The sequence below is a fragment of the Hyaena hyaena genome, unplaced genomic scaffold (genome assembly GCF_003009895.1).
Source record: "Hyaena hyaena isolate Hyena2069 unplaced genomic scaffold, ASM300989v1 scaffold_179, whole genome shotgun sequence".
Lineage (NCBI taxonomy): Eukaryota > Metazoa > Chordata > Mammalia > Carnivora > Hyaenidae > Hyaena > Hyaena hyaena.
Genome location: NW_024080812.1, coordinates 1,875,635 through 1,897,938, shown reverse-complemented (window position 1 = coordinate 1,897,938; position 22,304 = coordinate 1,875,635). Strand labels below are relative to the sequence as shown.

Sequence of the window (22,304 nt, the reverse complement as noted above, 5' to 3'; positions counted from 1 at the left end):
GTAGGTACTAAATTAATTCCTAATTGACTGACATGAAACCATTTCAGCTATTAATAGTTTGAATAATATCTCCTTTTATTTTTGAATGAGTACTAGAGGAAGGGAAGGGAAATTGATAAGAACAGCATTGAATATGCCACAGTATACTTTCTTAAAAGATCTATGTGAACATTAAAGGACATTTTAACCAACAGCTCAGAAGGGATTTGTAGAGGCGTGCAGAAAGGAGGTACCACACCAGGCCTGTGACTGCCATCCTTTGAAAGGCCTGCCTGCAAGGTTGCCACTGGCTGGCATTTGCAAACTTGACTGGTAAATGGTTTCCGACATTGATAGAGAGCTTGCCCTGAATGCTAAGCGTGGCCAGCTGTGCCTAAACTGTTTGTACAATGTGGTTTATGCTGAACACCTGCTTCCTTTTGAGAATCTAGAATTTTGGTACATGCTGGGCAGAGACATCCCTCCACCCAATAAAAACCTTGGGCGTTGAGTCTCTGAGCTTCCTTGGATACACTTCTCACAGCTAATTGCTGGAGGAATTAAGCACATTCTGTGCGAGTCCACAGGGAGAAGACTCCTGAAAGCTGTGCCTGGCTTCCTCCAGACTTTATCCCATGAGCTGTTTCCCTTTGCTAATTTTGCTGCGTATCTTTTTGCTGCAATAAATCTTAGCCAAGAGTATGACTATATGCTGAGTTTTCCAACTTCCCCTAGTGAATCACTGAGCTTAGGAGTGGATCTTATACCATCACCATTCCTCTCTCCTTACTACTGAGAGAGATGTGCTTTGCCCAATGTTTGGTGCATCAAGGATGGGTGAAGAGTAGAACTTTGCCAAATTCTTTCTTCACATTCTTCTACCCTCATATACCAAATTTCTCCAAGAATTCCATATACACGTTCTGGGACATTATTAACCTCAAGGTACAATCCTCCCTCTGTGATCCATGAAATACTCACTTACACCTGGTTTACAAACTCAACACTGTTGTAGGTTTTAGGTTAGGCAGGGCTCATTCTGCAGGAAGTATGTAGCCTGAAGGCAAAAATTCCACTGAAAATTTTGAATATATATTTCTTCCTTGAATTTATCTACAAACTGGAAAAGAATTTCCCTAAATTACTGCAGATTGCCAAATCCATTAAGAAGACAGGACTCTCAGACTATATTTAAGCCACCAAACTGGACATGAGGAAATTAACAAATAATCCTTTTACCCTCAACCCTCCTTCCCCAATAAGTATTTTCTTCTAATCCAACTTATCAAGCATCTCAGAAACCCATCCCCCCATTTGAGAATGAAGGAAAACAGCTGAAGAAGCACACTCACCCCGGCTCTCGAGGCTAATGTTCAGACGTCGTTCAGCTGTTTCTAAGAGCTGCTTGCAGGTTTTCCAGAGCTGGCACTGAGAGCAAGCTAGGTCAAATGCAGCCATGGCAGGGGGACTGAGGTCTTCCAGAACATCTTTCAGGGGGGCAGTGGGCTCCACCAGGGTATTGCTTATCCAAAAGTCCTCCTGGAGTGTGAGGATGGGTTCTCCAGAGGTGCTGAGTAGCTTATCAGTCACATCAGATATGGAGTAAAATACCATTCCTGGACACCCAGCAGTGGAGTAAAAAGCAAGAGATTAAGGTGATTCTCACTATCACTTGTATTTTGAAAACTAGTTATTTAAAAAAAAATGTTTGGGTGGCTCAGTCAGTCGGGTTAGGTGTACAACTCTTGGTTTCAGCTCAGGTCATGATCTCATGGTTCGTGACCTCAAGCCCTGTTTTGGGATCCACACGGACAACGTGGAGCCTGTCTGGGATCTCTCTCTCCCCCTCTCTCTTCCTCTCAAAATAAATAAACTTAAAAAATTAAAAAAAAAAAAAGTTTGAGATCCTTCTGCAGGGATATCTTCTATGTACATTAAAACCAACATTACAGCCTGTTCTTATGGCCTCAAAACAACGTTATGGAAGGAAGACCCAGAGAAATTCAAAACAGTAGAGATGATTGGGGGCTTCTTCCTAATGGGAGCCAAAGAAGGGGGGTGAGAAGTAACAAAGTGAATCTGTGTGTGCTAATCAGAAAAGATCTCTAAAACACATTGCTAAAAAAAAAAACCAAGGTGGAAAACAGTACTTATTCTTAAAAGACCATATATATTAAAAACAAAAAGGATGCACATATATTCTTTTGATTAGGTACAGAAAATTTCTGGGAGAATGTGAAAGAAGCAATGTGTGACAGAACTTGATATGTGGAACATAGGCCAGTAAGAGACACGGAAGTGAGGGGCAGGGCTCCACTCTCGAGAAATACTGAAAGGATGAGCTTCAGCACTGTAGCCAGTGCAGGGCACTGAGACCTGTGTAGCCCAGACTTCTGAACATTGCCCAAAGCCCAAGCTAGTGGCATCAAAACACATGGGGGAAATGGCATTCACACTCTTCAGTTTAAATCCCACAGGACAAGCTTAATGGAGTAGCTGAAGTGCCAGGTATGTGACCACCTTGCTCAGGGAAGTTGGGCACAGTTAGAGGCCCACTCTGCATGTGTCAGGACTGCTATGCTTCAAGGCCAGTGTCCTGCTATGGATTTCTGCCCACCTACATGAGGAGCCTATGATTTGGGTGGCTTTTCCCCTGACACCCTCCTGCCCCAGCACCCTCTCCACCCGCGGTGGCACCTGCTGCTGCCGCACTGCCGATGGCTTGTAGAGTTGAGCGGCCACTGCCCGTTCTTCGAATGGCAGTGCTCCCGCCATCTGAGTTCTGATTTTCAATCTTGTGCTCTACCCGGGCCAGTTCCTGGATCACCTCCTGGTAGCGCTCCATGAACATCAGCTCCCCTGAGCTGGTTGAGGACTTCAGGTTGAACATGAACACCACCTGTCACAGGACAGCAAGTGTGGGTTGTGCTGGGGCTGCAGAGCTGGGGACTCTAGAGATGAGATCTTGCCTATTGTCAGACTATGGCCCCCAAGACATCTACTTTGCAGGCTTTTGAAGGCACCGAATGTTAGAAGAATGGATCAAAGATAGAAATAACTCACAAAAGTCAGCAAGAAAGCCACCAGAGCCATAGTAGAAAATAAGACAAAAGATGTAGATAATTTCAAAGAAAAAATACATATGACTAATATATAGATAAAAAATATCCCTTAACCAGTAATCCAGGGAATTTAAGAACACATTAATACCATTTTGCATCTATCACAATGACAAAGTATAAAAATAACTGCTCATGGAGTGGTAGCAAAATGAACTGTCACAATCTTTTTTGGAAAGGAATTTGACAATCTATAAAGTTTTACAAATGTTTATAGTCTTTGACTAAAGGTGATAATCTTGGCACTATTTATTACAACTATTACAAGGCTGAAAATCTAATGTTGAGTAACAGGAATGGTCAAATGCAGCCGCTTGATCAGACTACTGTGAGATCACTAAATCAGTTATAAGGCAAACGTAAAGAAGGCTCTATGTAAAGTTTTAGATTCACAATAATCTTGGTTATATAAAAGTTATTCATAATTTGGAAAAATATTGGCAAAAAATATACTTTACCTTAATATTGGTAATTCTGAACAATAGGGTTAATACCTTTACTTTCTGGTGTTTTCTTATTATATGTATGACTTATTCTGTAACTAGGTTAAGAAAATATAAATTTTATTAAAAAAAAAATGAAAGAAAAAAGAAAAGAAGATCAAGGCCCCAGAAAAGGAAGAGGAGGTAAGAACATTTAGGAGTAAAGCCTCTTGGGGGCAGGGGGATGGGGGTGGTGAGTCCTGGCTGACTTCTTCTCTGGATTTGGGTGTAAGGAAGGTTGGCAAGGGTCATGTTCTCCCCCAAAGGGTCAGAATTATCACTATCATTCAAGTATGGGATCTAAAATGATCAGAGGAAGTTAAACCAAGATTCTCCCACCACCTAGATTTCTCCTCAATTTATTCCTCAACAACTGAACTCATGTGTAAGAAAATTTCTGAATTATGTGTTAAGGGACAAGCACTAGTGTGATAAATATACCAAGAGATTTTTAAAAACTAGAATAGTAGGGTTTTATGCTATTAAATTTAAGCAATATTTAGTAGAGGATTCTTGCATTTCTTTAGCTTGTACGTAATCCTCTTAACATTCTTATGAGGTATGACAAGCAGGTATTATATTTAACTCCAATTTTCCAATGAGGATATCGAATTTCAGAGAGGTTAAGAGTTTTTCTGACTTCTACTTGTGCTTTTTTCTATATAACATGAACATCCTAGTTTGGTAACCCCCTCTACTTCCTGTATAATGAACTGGCAATTCTAGTTACTATTCTAGTTATTAAAAATTGTCTGTATCATGATTTTTCACTATATAAAAACATGTATGTGTTCACTGAAGGTATTCAAGGAAAGAAACAGAAATATTTCAATGTTTTGAAGTAGTGGAATTGTGGCTAAATATCTTTTATCTTATTAAAACAGTGTTTAAGAGAAAACCTCAATGACTCAATGGCTTAAATCTCCAGGATGAGTCTTGAAATACACAATGGTGAGGACTGGGCCTTGTTACAGGGATACCCTTGCAGGTGCTCCCAGAGGCTCTGGTTGTACATGCATCTAGCTTTACCTAAAGCCTCATGGGACCAGACAGCTACGGCTGCCTTAGTATTCTTTATTAGGATGAGGTACAGCCTGGGCAGCTAACAACTGCTACACAGGTACTTCCCATACCTGGTGAGCTTCTGCAAAGTTCCCCCGGAGGATGCATGACGCCAGCAGTGACTCAGGTGGGGAGAACATCATGGGGATGAGTGAACTTTGAGACTGGGCCTGCAACCGGCCATCCAGCTCATTCCTTCCAGACACAGCATTCAGACTTCCTTCTGTTGGGACACAAGAATGTGGGGGCCAAGGAAGCACTAGAAATTGAGGGAAAACTATACTGCTGACACTTCCCACCAGACTTTTATATCTTCAAGGTCTTTCTCTAAAAATTCTGTAAATGGGGCTTAATTTTTCCTCAATTGAAGGGCAAACCTGTGCCATCACCGTTGAGTATACGACTTAAGGACCATTCTTGAGTTATTCAACTATTTCTCTCTGCTGATGTGACTCAGCTGATGGTGAAACAGCCCGTTCCCTTTTCCCCGCTGAAATCTGTTTGGCCATCTACAAAACTAACTCTCTCTCTCTCTCTTTTTTTTCTTTAAATAAATTGAGATACAATTGACAGGTAAGTGTACTAGTTTTATGTATAAAACATGATGACTTATATATTATGAAATGATCACCAAAATAATTTAACATCCATCATTATATGTAGTTATAAACTTTTTTCTCATGATAGAATTTTTAACACCTACTCTCTTGGCCACTCCAAATGTACAATACGGTACTGGTAACTCCAATACCATGCTGTGTTTTACATCCTCAGGACTTATTCATCTTATGAATGGAAACTTGCATCTCTTAGAACCACCCTTCTTGAACACAGGCATGAACTGTTCAGTGCAGGATTTTACACCATGGTGTAGGGCAATTCTTTATCAGGGCTAAGCTGCTTGAAGTTGGCAAGTGGTTGGGACCCTCATACCTGAAGTACTTGTGCTCAGCTCACTACTTGTACTTTCCAGGGATGGATTGGAACCTCTGTCCCGGCCATCTGGAGGTATTAGGAAGAGAGAGAATCAACCATCAACTCCTTATATGTGGAAAGTGAGAGATTAGCTTGAATACAAGGTCTGAGTAGTAAGAATGAGAGGGTGATGGGTAACTATTACACCTCCTGCTCTTTCTATAGTAAACACAAGTTTCTATGGACCAAAGGTGAAGAGTGGGCTTAATATGGCCCTTACATTCATTTCGGTTGTAGCTTATACCAGTGGCTTCCAACCTATGGGTCTCAGAGTCTCAGGAGCCTTCACATTACTTCTAGGGGTCAGCAACCCCCATCTGCTACTAAGCACTGTCAATATTCTGAAAAAATAGAAGCACAACTATTATGAATAGGAAGTGGTAGGGTGCAAAGGAGGGCCACAAAATTTTCTGACATAGAAAAAGGTGTCCTCATACTTGAAAAAGTAGGGAGCCAAGTATAAAACCCAGTCTGCCAAAGACTATATTTAGAGCCATGGAGGAAAATCTTCTCAAAGACCATGATATTTCAAGTCCAGGAGGAAAGCTTCTTCTCAACACCAGCTTTCCAAAGTGCTAGGGCTTGTGAATGGAGGCTTACTATTGCTTAGTGTGGTCATACAAGGGTGCTATCAGCCCCATGTGTAGGATGCTCCTCGGCTCTCTGTTTGGAAAGAAACAGACAGTGGTAGGAAAGAGAAGATGAATTGTGCATTCTCAGGCTGGATGGATCAAGTGGATGCAAACTATTTTGACTCAAACCAATTAATCGGGCAGCTTAAGTGTCTTAACAACTCAGTCTTGAAGTTTCTAGGTTTCTCACATGGTATCCTCCACCCTACCTGGTACGCTCACTTTTCTCATTACCACTTGGCTAGAGCCTACTGATTCTTCTGAGCTCAATGCAGAGTCAACTCTTCAGTAATATTTCTTTTCCTAACATTTCCCTAAATTGTAGGCTATGCTGATCTCCCCTTCTAAGAGATTCCTTCTGTTTTCAGGCTGTGCCTCAGTACAGTTTAAGTTTTTCATATATTCTGTCAATACAGGTAAATCACAAATTCTTTGAAGATAAAGTCCTAGTTCATGGCTCATTCACCGCCCTCAAGCTACCTAGCATTGTTCAGCACATAGGAAACTTGTAAGAATTCCTTGTTATTCATTTACTTATTTATATTTAATTTAATTTTTTAAGCTTTTTTTAAGTTTATTTATTTTGAGAGAAAAAAATATTTATTTTGAGAGAGAGCATGCACGGCACATGCAGGGGAGGGGCTGCAAGAGAGGGGGAGAGAGAATTCCAAGCAGGCTCCGCACTGTCAACACAGAGCCTGACATGAGGCCTGATCTCACGAATTGTGAGATCACAACCTGAGCAGAGATCAAGATTCAGATGCTTAACCTACTGAGCCACCCAGGCTCCCCAAGATTTTTTATTTTTAAGTAATCTCTACACCTAATGTGGGGCTTGAACTTACAACCCTGAGATCAAGAGTTGCATGCTCCACTGACTGAGCCAGCCAGGTGCCCTTTTCCTGTTAATTATTTAAAAGCCAGCACCAAAAGCCATAATGGAAATCTGAGTATCTAAAATTGTAATACTACTGTAATAATGATCCTGTATTAAACTTCTTAAGAAAAACTCATAATCGAAGTCTATAGAAAAAATAGAGAAAAAAACTGTAGCTCATAATGACAGAATTATTTTTCTTAAGTGTAAAAAGCTTCTTACAATTCAACAAGAAAGCAAACCCAATGGAAAATCTGGACCTTAGAGATGAATAGGCAGCCCAAAGAAAAATATAAATGGCCAATAAATATATGAAAAGGCTTTCAATTTCAAGCTAAAAATTAATATTAAAATATTAAACATAAAACATAAAAACCATTATTATATTAATAATATTGACAAAGATGTTTTAAAAATTGATACTACTCATTTTTGATGAATGTGTGTGCAAATAGGCACTCATATATAGTTGGTGGGAGTATAAATTGGTCCACCTTTTTTAAAGGCAATTTGGTAATATCTATATTTCATATCCACATATCTTTGACTTTGCTATTATGCTAGGGACTTTTCCTATAGATATATTCACACAGACATGTATGTATGAACAGACATAGATACAAGGTTATTTAATATAGGGTTATTTATGATAGTAAGAAACAGGAAAAATTTAAATGTCCACAAAGGGTATATATAACAATGGAACGCTAAGCAGTCTTTAAATTATAAGGGGAAAAAAGTTCTCAATATATAGTATGATACATCTGTATATTTAAAAGTGTCTAAGTGGAAAAGACAATCACAGTTTTCAGTATATAACAGTAAACACAATATGACACATCTATCTATATATATATAAAATGTGAGATATGCTTATATTGTATGGAAAATTTCTAGAAGGAAACTATTAGCAAGGTTACCTTTGGGGAGTGGGTCTAGAATAACGCTAGATCCTTTGTGTTTGTTTAGATCATGTGCTTTACTTTAAAGAATACTAGACAAGTGGTAGCATCCCACTTGCCTGGTACACTGGAATGAGGCGTGGGGAGAGCTCTTCAGATTACCTGGCCGGCTCCTTCTTGTCCGACGCCCCCGGCGGAGACTTGGGTGCCGTGTGGCAATGGGCCGGTATCTTCGGGAAGGCTGCTCATCTGAAACAGCAAACAATAGGTCATAGGGGAGAGTGTTCAATTTTGATTTGACCCACCTCCTGGGGTAACTGGTAGGAGAAGATCTAAACAGGCTCTGAGACATGTTTCTGACGCTGGTTGCTTTGGTGATATGCCCCGAGTTAAGGTGTGACTCCCACATACTCCTCGCTCTCTCCCACATTCCTGGGCTATTTTTCCTTCCTCACTTTCGGGACCCACAGGCTCTCCATCTGCTCTCACCTGAGCCCTGGTTGCTTGATACCACCTTGTATCTCCACTGGGCCTCAGAGAGAACCTTGGAAAACCGGTGCAAGCGGCTCTGCAGCCCTCCTGAGCAGCTCTGGCCTTCTAGCAGGTTAGGCTTCTCAGGGGGGTTGTGGCTGCTGAGTTTATCCAGTTGCTCCTGGAGAAGTCTGAGGAAGGCCCCTATTGCAAATTCATCAGCCAGGAACCCAGTGATACCACTAGTAAAGTGCTTTAGGTCCAAAAAGCTGTGCCCATGGGGCTCTGGGGAACTGTCTTTTGGCTCTGTCTTCAGACAGCTTGGGATTGTGGAAGTAAGTCTCCTGGGGACTCCCTGACAACCCCGTTCTGACTTCCTCTCAGGTTGTGCTATGTGCTGAGGGCTCTCTGACGGTGACCTCAAAACCATCAGGCCCTTCCCCTCAATGTCATCATCCTCAGCATAGTCCTCGGGCAGGTGAGGCTCTGGGTGAAGGTCGGCAGAGGTGATGAGGAGCAATGAGAAAATGTTTTCTAGAAGTTCCAGGCACAAAGAGTCAGGAATACTGCACAGATACTGTTGACATCTGGCCAGGTATGCTGAGAAGAGATCTGAAGCACCTAAAGAAACATGTGTGAGAGAAGAGGCCAGAGAAAGAGTAGAGAGAAAATGCAAACATTAGAAACATTGCTTGACAGACTCCACCATTCTCATAACTTTAACTCTTTTATTTTTTGATGACTAAGGGAAACAGTTACAGTCAGAAGAATATTATGATGCTAGTCAGCCATGTCTTTTCATGATTTGCAGAAAGATTTTGCTACCTTAATTAAAAGTATAGCTTATTAAACACTCATTATTTTGTTTCCACTTTTTTTTTTCCTGAGAGAGAAAGAGAGACAGTGTGAGCAGGGGAGGGTTAGAGAGAGAGGGAGATACAGAATCTGAAGCAGGCTCCAGGCTCTGAGCTAGCTGTCAGCACAAAGCCCGACACGGGGTGCGAATCCATGAACCATGAGATCATGACCTGAGCCGAAGTCGGATGCTTAACTGACTGAGCCACCCAGGCGCCCCTGTTTCCACTTTTTAAATATTATTCCTGGGGTGCCTGGTGGCTCAGTTGGTTAAGAATCCAACTCTTGATTTTTGTTTAGGTCACGATCTCGGCTCAAGTCCTGATCTCACTGTTGTGAAATCAAGCCCTGTGTCAGGCTCCATGCTAAGCATGGAGCCTGCTTAAGATTCTCTCTCTCTCCTTCAGTCCCTCTCCCTTTCTCATGTGCACTCTCTCTCTAAAATAAAAAAAAAATATATATTATTCCTCATCTCCAACAAGCTCCTTATCCCTCAATTCTACTTGCATTCAGTCTTACACTAAAGGTGATCATGAGCTACTTATATCTCTTAAGAAATACCATGCTCAGAGGTGCAAGTCTATTCCAAAGCTGCATTGGAGAGATAACTGACTCCTAGTCACAGAGGGCAAGTTAAGGAATTATAAGTTATTAAGAAAAAGCAAAGAGGATAAAACATGAGGTTCTGTCATAATGTAGGTTGTGACCCATGACACTGATTTAAAGAGCTATATTAAAAAAATAAAATAGAACAGAAAAATAATGAAGACTGTGCTCCACTTGGAAGGGTATTATTTCCTAAAACTTAGTGTATATATTTCTTACACACATATTCATATATACCATGTAAATTACATACCTAAGTGCAAACAGGAATGTGATTTGAAATGCTATTTTCACTGTGAGTTGTAGTTAAAAAAGAATCATTCAGAAAACAATACACTATGTGAACAGACTCCATTAGAAATTAGGCAAATCACTTGTTTTCTCCATGTCCTTTGGATTCACTCAGGCTGATAAATGGATGAAGTTATTCCTGGGTATAATAAAACCAAGGCCACCTCCCAATCCCACGAAGAACTCACTGGGACAGGCTGATACCAGCTTATGTGAGGGATGGGGTGTGGGGGAGGAGTGCTGTACCTGGGGAGGAGGCAGAATCATTTGCTGGCTCTGCAGCCGAGGCCAGGTCCTCAGAGGGGCTGTCTCTGCATTCCTGGCACTGGGAGTGCTGGTGTGAGTTCACACAGAGGGCATAGATGGCATACTTCATGGCACAGAAGCTCTGGTACAGTGTCAGGTTCTGACACTGGCTCAGGTGCTCAGGGACTGGAGCATCAGCTGAATCTGAATTGTAGAGAAATAGGCAGAAAGTCAGAGTTGGACGTTTCAGGCAGGAGCTGCAAGTACGGCCAAAACAAAGACACCCTGCACTTCAGGCTCAGTGTTTTCACCCTCTCTTCTTGCTGTTGGTTTGAATTGCGCCCTTTCTGGGCCTTTTCCTCCAATCAACATCAACCCCCAGTTCCTCTGTTTCTTTTCCCATCAGCCTCCCTTCTACATGGCCGTTCACTGTAGTCCTCATGGCCATTTAACAAGTTTTTCCTTTATATTTCTTAAAATATCTATTTTCCTTTAAAAAAATTAAAATTTCAAAGTAATACTTAGTCTACCTAGTGCTACATTATCCAAGAGATAGGCTTAAATGGATTTAGACTGAGTAATAAGAGTAAACGCAACTAAAAATTAGAAACAAATATTTGACATTTTTAAGAAAGCACTGAAGCAGAAATCAAGAAATCACAAACTTGAAATTCCTTGTACTTGTGTAATAATCTCTAATTTCTCATTAAAAAAATTTTTTTAGAGGCACCTAGGTGGCTCAGTCAGTTAAGCGTCCAGCTTCAATTCAGGTCATAATCTCATGTGAAGGCTCTGTGCTGACAGTGTGGAGCCTGCTTGGGATTCTCTCTCTCTCTCCTTCTCTGCCTCTTCCCTGCTCATACTTTCACTCTCTCTCAAAATAAATAAACTTAAAAAAATTTTTTTTTGAATACCAGAAGGTACTATAATTAAAGGGTTTCCGACATTTTAATCTGACTCTAATTCTTTCCATACCAAAAGTACAACCTGCTCAAACCATCTATATGCTGTATAAGAGACTCACTTCAGACCTAAAAGCATCTGCAGATTGCAAGTGAAGGGATGGAAAAACATTTACCATGCAAACAGAATGAAGATAAAGCTGGGGTAGCAATACTTATATCATACAAGATAGACTTTAAAACAAAGACTATAACCAGAGACAGAGAAGGGCATTACACAATGATAGAGGGAACAATCCAACAAGAGAATATAATAATTGTAAATATTTATGCACCCAACATGAAAGCACCTAAAAACATAAAGCAGCTATTAACAGACATTAAGGAAGAAATTGACAATACTACAATAATAGCAGGGGGCTTTAACAACTCACTTACATCAATAGACGGCCACCAGACAGAAAATCAACAAGGAAACAGTAGCTCTGAATGACACATTGGACCAGATGGATCTAACAGATATATTCCGAACATTCCATCCCAAAACAGAATACACATTCTTTTCAAGTGCACATGGAAAACTCTCCAGAGTAAATCACATTATGCCACAAAACAAGTCTCAATAAATTCAAAAAGAATGAAATCATTTCATGCATCTTTTCTGATACAATGGTATGAAACTAGAAGTCAACCACAAGAAAAAATCTAGAAAGAACACAAAATACATGGAGGCTTAAGTAACATGCTGCTGTACAATGAATGGGTCGGCCAAGAAATCAAAGAGGAAATAAAACATGGAGACAAATGAAAATGAAAACACAACAGTCCCAAATTGGATACAGAAAAACTTGTTTTAAGAGGGAAGATTATAGCAATACAGACCTACTTCAAGAAACAAGAAAAATCTCAGTTAAACAACCAACTTTACATTTACAGGAGACAGAAAAAGAACAAAGCCCAAAGCCAGTAGAAGTAAGGAAACAATAAAGATTAAAGAAGAAATAAATGAAATAAAGATGAAAGAAACATTAGAAAAAACACATCAATGAAACCAGGAACTGGTTTTTTGAAAAGAATAACAAAATTGGTATACCTTTAGTCATACTCATCAAAAAAAAAAAAAAAAAGAGAGAGATAGAGAGAGAGCATTCAAATAAATAAAACTAGAAACGAAGAATAAGCAACTGACACCACAGAAATAAAAAGATTATGAGAGAATATTATGAAAAATTACATGGCAAACAATTGGAAAACCCTGAAGAAATCGATAAATTCCTATAAACATATAAGCTTCCAGGGGCGCCCAGGTGGCTTAGTTGGTTAAGCGTCCGACTTTCGCTCAGGTCATGATCTCGCGGTTCGTGGGTTCGAGCCCCGTGTCGGGCTCTGTGCTGACTGCCAGCTCAGAGCCTGGAGCCTGTTTCAGAGTCTGTCACTCCCTCTCTCTCTGACCCTCCCCTGCTCATGCTGTCTCTCTCTCTCCTAGAAATAAATAAAACATTAAAAACAAAAAACAACATATAAGCTTCCAAAACTAAATCAGGAAGAAACAGAAAATTTGAACAGACTGATTCCTAGCAATGAAACTGAATTAGTAATTGTAAAACTCCCAGGTCCAGGATCAGATGGCTTCACAGGTGAATTCCAGGAAACATTTAAAGAAGAGTTAATAATAGCTATTCTCAAACCATTACAAAAACAAGAAAAGGAAGAAAAGCTTCCAAATACATTCAATGAGGCCAATATTATCCTGATATCAAAATCAGATAAAGATACCACAAGAAAAGAAAATTACAGGCCAGTATCTCTGATGAACATAGATGTAAAAATCCTCAACAAAATAGGAAACTGAATCCAACAATACATTAGGAAAAATGTATTCACTACAATCAAGAGGGACTTATTCCAGGGATGCAAGGCTGATTCAATACTCACTAATGGATCAACATGATATATTACATTAACAAAAGAAAGAATAAAAACTATATGATCATCTCAACAGATGTAGAAAAAGCATTTAAGAAAGCAAAGCATCCACTAATGATAAAAACTCTCAACAAAGTAGGTTTATAGAGAGCACACCTCAACATAATAAGAGCATATATGAAAAAAACCATAGCTAACATCATACTCAATGGTAAAAAACTGAAATCTTTTCCGCTAAGGTCAGGAGCAAGATAAGAATATACATTCTTACCACTTTCATTTAACATAGTATTGGAAGTCCTAGCCACAGCAATCACACAAGAAAAAAAAAGAAAGTCATCCAACTTGGTAAGGAAAAAGTAAAATTTTCACTATTTGTAGATGACATAATAATATATATATATATATAAAGCCCTAAGACTTCATCAAAAAACCACTAGAACTGATAAATGCAACTTTACTAGAACTGTAAAGCTGCAGGATACAAAATTAATATACAGAAATCTGCTGGATTAAAAGAAAAACGCACAACCTCCTCAAAAAAAAAAAAAGAAAAGAAAAGCATTAAATGTAGTAAAGCAAAAAAGAAGAAATATTATCCATGATCCTACCTGGATATAACAATATATATCCATTATATTGTAACAATATATACTATATTGTTACATTCTGATTTAATGCCTTTAACAGTTTTGCATACATATGTGAGTGTGTATTTAAATTGAGTGGAATGATATTTTAAATACTATTTAATTTTCCTACTTCTTACATATTATAGTATAAGCATTTGATTATATTTCTTCATGGACTAAATTTCTGATGGTTGCAGAGTTCTACTGAATAAATCCCTTCCCTAGGGATTCTTCTTGGGCAGGGCATGCAGGAGTTAGGGATACTTTGCTACTATGATGTTGCAATAAACCTGTTTATGTATAGACTTCCTAATGATTACTTATAGGAAGTAACCTCAGCTTTACCAAGATCAGGGTATTATGAAGAATGAGACCAATATTGTTCTATGCCCCTGACCACAACATGGCCTTACTGATAAGGGGCAGGGTTTTGCAAGTACTTGCATGACCCTGAGAGTGAGTAGCTCCTTATATTTTGTACCCCAGATGGCTTTCTTTCCTCAGCTTAATCCCAGCCCTATTACTGGTCTTCTTTTGCCTTTTCTGAGTTCAAGTTCTACATATGTCCTGGTGGGTCACCAAGGATCTGAGTTAAAATACTTTTCTGGGAGCATTTTGTATGCATATGTCGAAAACACAGAGTTCTAGTTCCCTTAGGAAATTTGATAAACAAGTTGCCTACTTTGCCAGAAAGAAATATAGAATGTAGTAACATTGGCTTTCCAATTAGCGGTAGGTCCTTTTAAAAAGTAAATCAAAGCAATATCTAGGTTGAGAAACATCTACTGCCATATGAAAACATTTGTTTCTCTCAGAGCTAAGTGTCCCTGGCCTGTGTTCTATGCTATGAAGTGATTTCTGAGAGCAAAAAGAGTTGAGTTTTAAGCAGAGATCTGAGAATAAAACAAAGCTTTTTACTGTTTAGGCAAGTCTTTCTTCTAAACTTCATCTGTTTAGTAGATCATGAAGAAGAGATGAGAGGGAAAGGAAGCACAGAATCTGCTAGGAGAAAGCTTATAAAGCATGGAAAGATTCACCAAGAACTTGCATAAATATTGCCAATGACAGTACTGCAAACTCAAGAGAGGGCAGATCCTAATTCCACTTCACTGGGATGAAGGTACACGAGTGATTCCTGAGGTGGTCCCACAAGGACAAAGGTTTCTATGGTACTGTTCTCATAGGATTCCCTATACCTCACCGAGAAAGGAGTGTCCCTACATCCCATAATCTGATTGGGGCAAATAGGGATAATTTAGCAGGCACCTGCTGGACCACACATCTTGACAGATCACATCTAGATAAATCTTGTGCTAAAAGAAACTGGTACAGGATTGTCCCAAGAGGGAAGCTTGACCAAGTCACTCCATTGCCAACTCACCATGCTCTTGTTGGGGGTCCTTGGCTGGTACCTTCTGTAAGAGCTTGAGAACATCTTCCTCCCTGAGGGCTGGAAGGTTGGTAAGGTGATGGAGAGAGTACAGCACGGAGTGGCTGTCTCCACCATGTAAATGACATAAGAGATCTCTCTTTGGTATGGGGTTGCTAAAGGGCAAAATTGAGAGGATGGAAGAGAGTCAGTTTATACAATTGCTCTCAGAAAGACCTATCTCTATGCTGTCTATTCCTTCTCTCTGGCTCAATACAGCACAGGTTTCACTTCCCTCAACATTAAATTCTAGTTGGTCTGGATAGAGCAGAGCATTTATTTACTGTTAGCAAAGAACATCCAACCAGTCAGCTCTACCCTTTTTTTTTTTTAACAAATAGTTTATTGTCAAGTTGGTTTCCATATAACACCCAGTGCTCATCCCCACAAGTGCCCTCCTCCATGCCCATCTCTCCCCTCCCCCCCCACACCCATCAGTCCTCAGTTTGTTCTCAGCATTCAAGAGTCTCTCATGGTTTGCCTCTCTCCCTCTCCCCCACTATTTCCCCCCTTCTTCTCCCCCACGGTCCTCCGTTAAGTTCCTCCTAATCCTCCTATACGTGCAAACATATAGTATTTGTCCTTCTCTGCCACCAGTCAGCTCTACTTATCTAGAAAGGACATAGAAAGAGCCTTTTTGGCCAGTAGGATCTAGAAAGGGCCTATAGATTAGGTTTCCCAATTTCCATACTCTTCTTAGCTAAGAGCTGACCCAATCTTCTCTGCTTTGCTTTGAGTAAGGGCCCCTCACCACTTCCCTGTCTGCCTACTCTACTTTAGGAAGTGCTGGTGACGTGTGTGAAGAACAAAACATGAAACTGGATCACGGGAAGATCTAAGGCTAAGTTATCAGGGAGGTACAGCTTTGCACACAGTTCAATAGCCAGCTGTTGAATAAACTTGTGATCCAGGATAACACATACCTAAGCACGTGGACCACATTTACCAGCTGTGTCACTTTAGGCATGTTTTTAACACCTCTAGGCTTAACTTGTCCCACCTTTAAAATGTGAAAGGGCTCACAGCAATGTCTGGCATATAGTAAGTGCTCAGGAAATGTGAACTTGTGTTTCTTTTATCACTGTCATCCTCAAAGTTCCCTCTAGTTATAACCTCATGGCTACGGTAAAGATAATAATCATAACTTATGTTTCTTTCCTGGTTTAATAGTTGGAACGATTATTAGTTGCTGGTCAATGTTATCAACTCAGACATCTATGTGGAAGGTGGCTTGAAATGGCCACATGTGTAGAGCATGAGATCAAGTGTACCCAATGGTGGGAAGGGGGCTGGCTGCACAGGACTGTACCTGCTCTGTTGTACACACCACTCCAGGACCTCCAGGTGAGCCCACAGCCCATCACAGGCATCCCTGAGGAGCTTGTCACAGCCCTGGTCCTGTGTTGATATGGGAGAAGAAAGAGTTGAGCACCCAGGAACCTGGGGTCAGAGACTGTGACTGACTTCAGGACCCTGCATTCTGCTTCACCTCAAAACCCCATGTATCACTCACTTCTGGAGCAGCTCACACTGCAGAGTTAGTTACCTGGGTCCTGTGGAGTGTCTGGAGCAGACTCTTGGCTGATACTAGGCTCTGGCAGTGTGTCCATCCCAGGAGCACAAGCAGTCGACTGAGAGGCCTGAATTCTCTGTCGAGTAGGCAGCCAAGCCTTGGGAAGTCTTCCTCTTTCAGCAGTGTGAGTGCCGTCACCTGTAAGCCAATGGAGGCTGCGGTAAGGGGTTTTGTGGACCTGCCGTTCATTAGGGTAGAAAGCTTTTTAGTGGAGCAGGGAGATGGTGGACAATGACAGAAGTGGCCAATTGAGTATAAAATGTTCACAAGAACACTAGATTATAAGCTCTTGGAAGGGAGGGACTGACTTCTGCTGTAATCCCAGCTCCTAGCACAGTGCCTGGCACACAGGATGAGGTTAATAAATATCTGCTGAAATAAATTAAAGCTCTGTTGTGGTCTGGAAGGAGAAGGTTAGAGTAATTAAATCCCCCTGTCAGCTAGGCAGCATATCGCTACCATAGTCTTGTCTTCCTCACACCTTCCAGAAAGCTTAGTCCCTGCCAAAGGGGGGGTATAAAGTGAGTGCAGTTCTAATTATGAATGATACTGGTTCTCAGAACCTTCTTTCCCCTGGGACTCTGGGATGGACACAACAAACGACACATCACTAATTAGACTGCTATAAATGAGTGGGAGAGAAAGGAGACATGAAAAAGCCTATAGAGAATCCCTGGGTACTTCTGTGATGGAGAATGACTAAGTTTAACGTACCAGGATCTGCTCAAGGAAGTGTTTGCTGTTGCTCAAGCAGTAGAAATAGGCTGATTTCCAAGCCTGGGCTGGGTCAGGATTGGAGAACAGGGCCAGCATTGCCTGCTCAGGATCTAGATGATCGGGGGAGACTACAAATCAAACCAGACAGGGTTACTGAGGAACAGGAAGCTCTTCTTTCCCAAGCTAAAGCCCATCTGAAAAACCAACAGACGTGAGAGTTCACACTTTTAAAAACTTAAGCCAGGCTTTCTATACTTTTATCTTAAAGACTCTTCAACTTTTCTCAGTAGCTTCTGAAAACCTCTTTCCTGCTATTGCTATTACTTTGTTATTTTTTTCCCATCATTCCATCTTGGACTATGAAATCTGTACTTTTACAAAAGAACCCCTTACCATTTTTGCTTAGCTCCTCCACTACAATTTCCTGAGCAACTTGGAAGGCACCAGCCTAGAGGAACTTGGGTACAGCAGAATTACCAACACACAAAGAGAAGCAGCAAAGGGAACACACCTTTTTCTGAGGGTACGGCCTTCGCTGGCTTTTCTGTGGCCTTCACTGCATACATATGGCCGTATAGGGAGAGCAGGCTCCATCCTGCCTTGTGGAGCAGGCAGCTGAGCACCCGCTCCTCCTGCAGTGGGCTCCCCTCAGCCCTGCAGGCCTCCAGTAGCTCCTCACAAAGGAGACGCAGCTCAACCCCAAGAGGCTCTGCAGGGCAACGCAGAGTTCGCAGGGCACCATAGATAGCATCTACTTCACCAGGGGGCCTAGTGGCAGGGCCCTGCACAGCCTGAAGTGCCCTTTGAATGAAGTCCACCAGCGCCTTCTGCAGGGGCCAGGCACAGAGGCCAGGGCTGTCGTCTTCTCTAAGCAGGAGCTGCACCAGGGCCTGTGCTGGCTGGGGAGCCTGCTTCAGAAGATCCCAGAGCACAGAGATGGCTTCTGAGCTGAGCCGAGGGGTCCAGCCATCCCGCCTCTGATTTCCATCAAGCACAGGGCCTCTTGAATCTTGTGCTAAGGCCTCATATAGCTCCTAAAGAGAGGATGAAGAGAGGGATCCATGGGAGGCATGTCTAGAATGCTATAATTTATAAGCCTTGATGTTTTCCTCTCTGCAGGAGAAGTATGTGTGTGTATGTAATAGTAGCAGTAGCAAACACTTCTGTAGTAGTTACTTTGTGCCAGGCCCTTTACACAGAAAAATCAAATTAACCCTTATAATATCCTTAAAAGAAAGACATTACTATTATCCTCATTTTACAAATGAAGAGATTGAGTCAAAGAGATAACTCCATTTCCCAAGGCCTCCATTCTCAAGCTAGTCTGCCCTCACCTACTCCAAAATATGCACTGTAGATCTAAGTTAAGGGCTGTAAATTCATAGACCAAGCTGGTAACAAATGGGCATGAGACATGATGCCCACTCTCATGGCATTTAAATTCAACTTTTAAAAGAACATTACATATGTTTTTAACCTCTGCTCTAAATCCTAGCCATCCTTTGAGGTATGGCCTGTTCCTCATCCTTTAAAGTCTTCCCCAAGGGGCGCCTGGGTAGCTCAGTTGGTTAAGCATCCAACTTTGGCTCAGGTCATGATCTCACGGTTCATGAGTTTGAGCCCTGCACCGGACTCTGTCGGTGTAGAGCACACCTTAGATCTTCTGTCCCCCTTTCTCTCTGTCCCTCCCATGCTCATGTGCATGAGTTCTGTCTCTCAAAGAAAAACCCAACTGAACAAAAATTCCCTTAAAAAAACCAAAAAGCAAAAAAATCTTCCCCAATACCTCCAATTCATACAACTCTCCTTCTTTATTGAGCTTGCAAAGTACTCAAAATTAGTGCTATCTGGTTTAGTCCATAACTGTGGCATGTGTGTATTAGTCTTTCTCCCCAACTAGTAAAGGTTCCCCAAAGGTAAGCCTTTAAAGACAAGAACCTCTATGGGGCACCTGGGTGGCTCAGTCAGTTAAGTGTCTGATTTCAGCTCAGGTCATGATTTCATAGTTTGTGAGTTTGAGCCTCGTGTCAGGCTTTGTGCTGACAGTGCGGAGCCTGGAGCCTGCTTTGAGTTTTATGTCTTCCTCTCTCTCTGTCCCTTCCGTTCTCGTGCTCTGTGTGTGTGTCTCTCTCTCCCTCTCAAAAACAAACATTAAAAAATTTTTTTTTCTAAGGTAAGAGCCTCTATGTATCTGTTTAAAGGGTTAGGGTAGAGGGAGAAAAGAGGATGGAGCAGTAGGTGGTTTCTCATGCTTTAGCACCATGCCTATGGACGGTACTGAGGGATGCTTCTTCATTAACTGCCTCCAAGATGGTCATGGGGCTATGGATCTTTGACCTAATACAAGTCTAACTCCCCACTTTAAATCCCACTGTTAACATGTATTTAATTGGCTGGTGGCCAGGTCATGAAGAAAATGAGTACTGAGCCTCAGAGCGTACCTCAGGCACCTAAGTATAGATATGGTTAAGACTTAGTTTGATCTGCCCCCAGAAATTTGTTGTGAGGATTACCACATTCAATGCACCTGTTATAGAAGAGGTATTCAACAAACACTAATTCCTTCCTTCCTTTATATTCCCTATGATACACTTGCAAAAAATTCAAACATCCAGTTTAAAACCAAGTTATGTATTCCTTTCCCATGAAATTAAAAAAAAAACCACTTTAATCCCCAGTTATACTTAGTTCTTCTGGACAATCTAGCTCCGAGAATTCTAAAACCAGGTAAGGGGCACCTGGGTGGCTCAGTTGGTTAAGCATCTGACTTCGGCTCAGGTCATGATCTCACGGTTCGTGGGTTCGAGCCCTGGGTCGGGCTCTGTGCTGACAGCTAGCTCAGAGTCTGGAGCCTGTCTTCGGATTCTGTGACTCCCTCTCTCTCTGACCCTCCCCTGCTCACGCTGTCTCTATCTCTCTCTCAAAAATAAATAAAACATTAAAAAAAAAAGAATTCTAAAACCAGGTAAGTTTATTCCAATTCTGAACTCTCTTGAAAGGGACATCTACCTGGCTTGGTCTTGCCTGACAAGAGGATAGCCAACCTCCTTGGGACCTATCTCTGCTGGATCCTTGGGAGCTGAGCTTATTGAGTGACTATAACCTTGGGCAGATAGCTCCCCAGCCCTCTCTCACCTTGAGGGTGTTCTCAGGAATGTCACTCTGGAGGTCTTCTGATAATAAAAGAAACTCAAGCTTTCTCCGGAAAATACTTGGGAGTAATTTCTAGAAGAATCATAAGAAGGAAAAATAGAGATTAGGCATTAACAAATAATTAGTAATATTTCTCTTCATTAGTCTTATTTCTGCTGCTTCTCTAACATAAAATACTTTTAACCACTAAATTCCTGGATATGTTTGAGATGCTTTTCTTTATAAAAAAAAAAAAAAACAGCTACATTTGGATGCATATCCCTCTTAAATACTAACATTTAAATCCTACTTTGATTTGACTCAAATTCCAAGGTTTGCTCATTTCATGTAACTTTTCTGTCATATGAAGTCTTTTTCAAAGAATCTCCTTGTGGTGTCCAAACACCCAGTCATGAGAAAGCCTGGGAGAGTATGGCCTACATGATCCTCTTTTGGTACAAACCCTTTTTTGGTATTCACTATAAGGTGGAAAACAAAAGTAAAGAGGAAGGGATTTAATGATTATTAAACACTTATTATGTGCCAGGTACTGTGTGTCATATTTTTAAAAATTAAAAAAAAATTTCATTTAATCTCTAAAGAAACAAACCTATGGCTTAAGTGTACATGTTTTAAGTTTATTTATTTATTTATTTTTAATATTTTTATTTATTTCTAGGAGAGAGAGAGAGACAGTGTGAGCAGGGAAGGGTCAGAGAGAGAGGGAGTCACAGACTGAAACAGGCTCCAGGCTCTGAGCTGGCAGTCAGCACAGAGCCCGACGCGGGGCTCGAACCCACGAACCGCGAGATCATGACCTAAGAGAAAGTCGGACGCTTAACCGACTAAGCCACCCAGGCGCCCCAAGTTTATTTATTTTGAGAGAGAGAAATAGAACATGAGCAGGGGAGGAACAGAGAGAGAGACGGAGGGAGAGAGAGAGAGAGAGAGAGAGAGAGAGAGAGAATCCCACGCAGGCTCTGTGTTGTCAGTGAAGAGCCCAACGCGGGGCTTGATCTCATGAACCATGGGATTATGACCTGAGCTGAAAACAAGAGTCAGCCACTTAAGCTACTGAGCCACCCACGTGCCCCAACTATATATAAAAAAAGTTTTTTTTTTAAAGTTTATTTATTTTTGAGAGAGAGAGACAGAGCATGAGTGGGGAAGGGGCAGACAGACACACACACACACACACACACACACACACACACACACACACAGAATCTGAGGCAGGCTCCAGGCTCCGAGCTATCAGGACAGAGCCTGATGCAAGGCTCGAACTCATGAGCTGTGAGATCATGATCTGAGCCGAAGTTGTGTACTTAACCGACTGGGCCACTCAGGAGCCCCTAAAAACAATTTTTTACTAAAGATGAAATAGTTAGGAAGTATTTTCTAATTATTTCAAGCATGAAAAAGTGATCCCATCAATAATTTGTTAATGAGACATGCCACCAGAGAAGACTGATGTATGAAAGAGAGCCCCTGACTCT

At 41.2% G+C, this 22,304-nt stretch overlaps 1 protein-coding gene across 2 annotated transcripts in view; it reads right to left on the bottom strand.

Moving 5' to 3' along the window:
* The window catches only part of ZFYVE26 (zinc finger FYVE-type containing 26), a 67,711-nt gene that overhangs the window by 38,704 nt on the left and 6,703 nt on the right, over nucleotides 1-22,304 (bottom strand). Inside the window, exons 4-16 of one of the 2 annotated variants that reach the window (XM_039240732.1) lie at nucleotides 20,812-20,901; nucleotides 18,188-18,710; nucleotides 17,674-17,804; nucleotides 16,933-17,097; nucleotides 16,696-16,784; nucleotides 15,339-15,502; nucleotides 10,498-10,701; nucleotides 8,518-9,120; nucleotides 8,191-8,277; nucleotides 5,576-5,644; nucleotides 4,714-4,865; nucleotides 2,677-2,878; nucleotides 1,332-1,595 (exon numbers count right to left, since the gene is read on the bottom strand). In XM_039240732.1, coding sequence (XP_039096663.1) covers nucleotides 1,332-1,595; nucleotides 2,677-2,878; nucleotides 4,714-4,865; nucleotides 5,576-5,644; nucleotides 8,191-8,277; nucleotides 8,518-9,120; nucleotides 10,498-10,701; nucleotides 15,339-15,502; nucleotides 16,696-16,784; nucleotides 16,933-17,097; nucleotides 17,674-17,804; nucleotides 18,188-18,710; nucleotides 20,812-20,901 — 2,743 coding nt within the window. Of the gene's footprint in view, nucleotides 1-1,331; nucleotides 1,596-2,676; nucleotides 2,879-4,713; nucleotides 4,866-5,575; nucleotides 5,645-8,190; nucleotides 8,278-8,517; nucleotides 9,121-10,497; nucleotides 10,702-15,338; nucleotides 15,503-16,695; nucleotides 16,785-16,932; nucleotides 17,098-17,673; nucleotides 17,805-18,187; nucleotides 18,711-20,811; nucleotides 20,902-22,304 lie in introns of those variants that run through there. The other variant, XM_039240733.1, reaches the window with a different exon arrangement.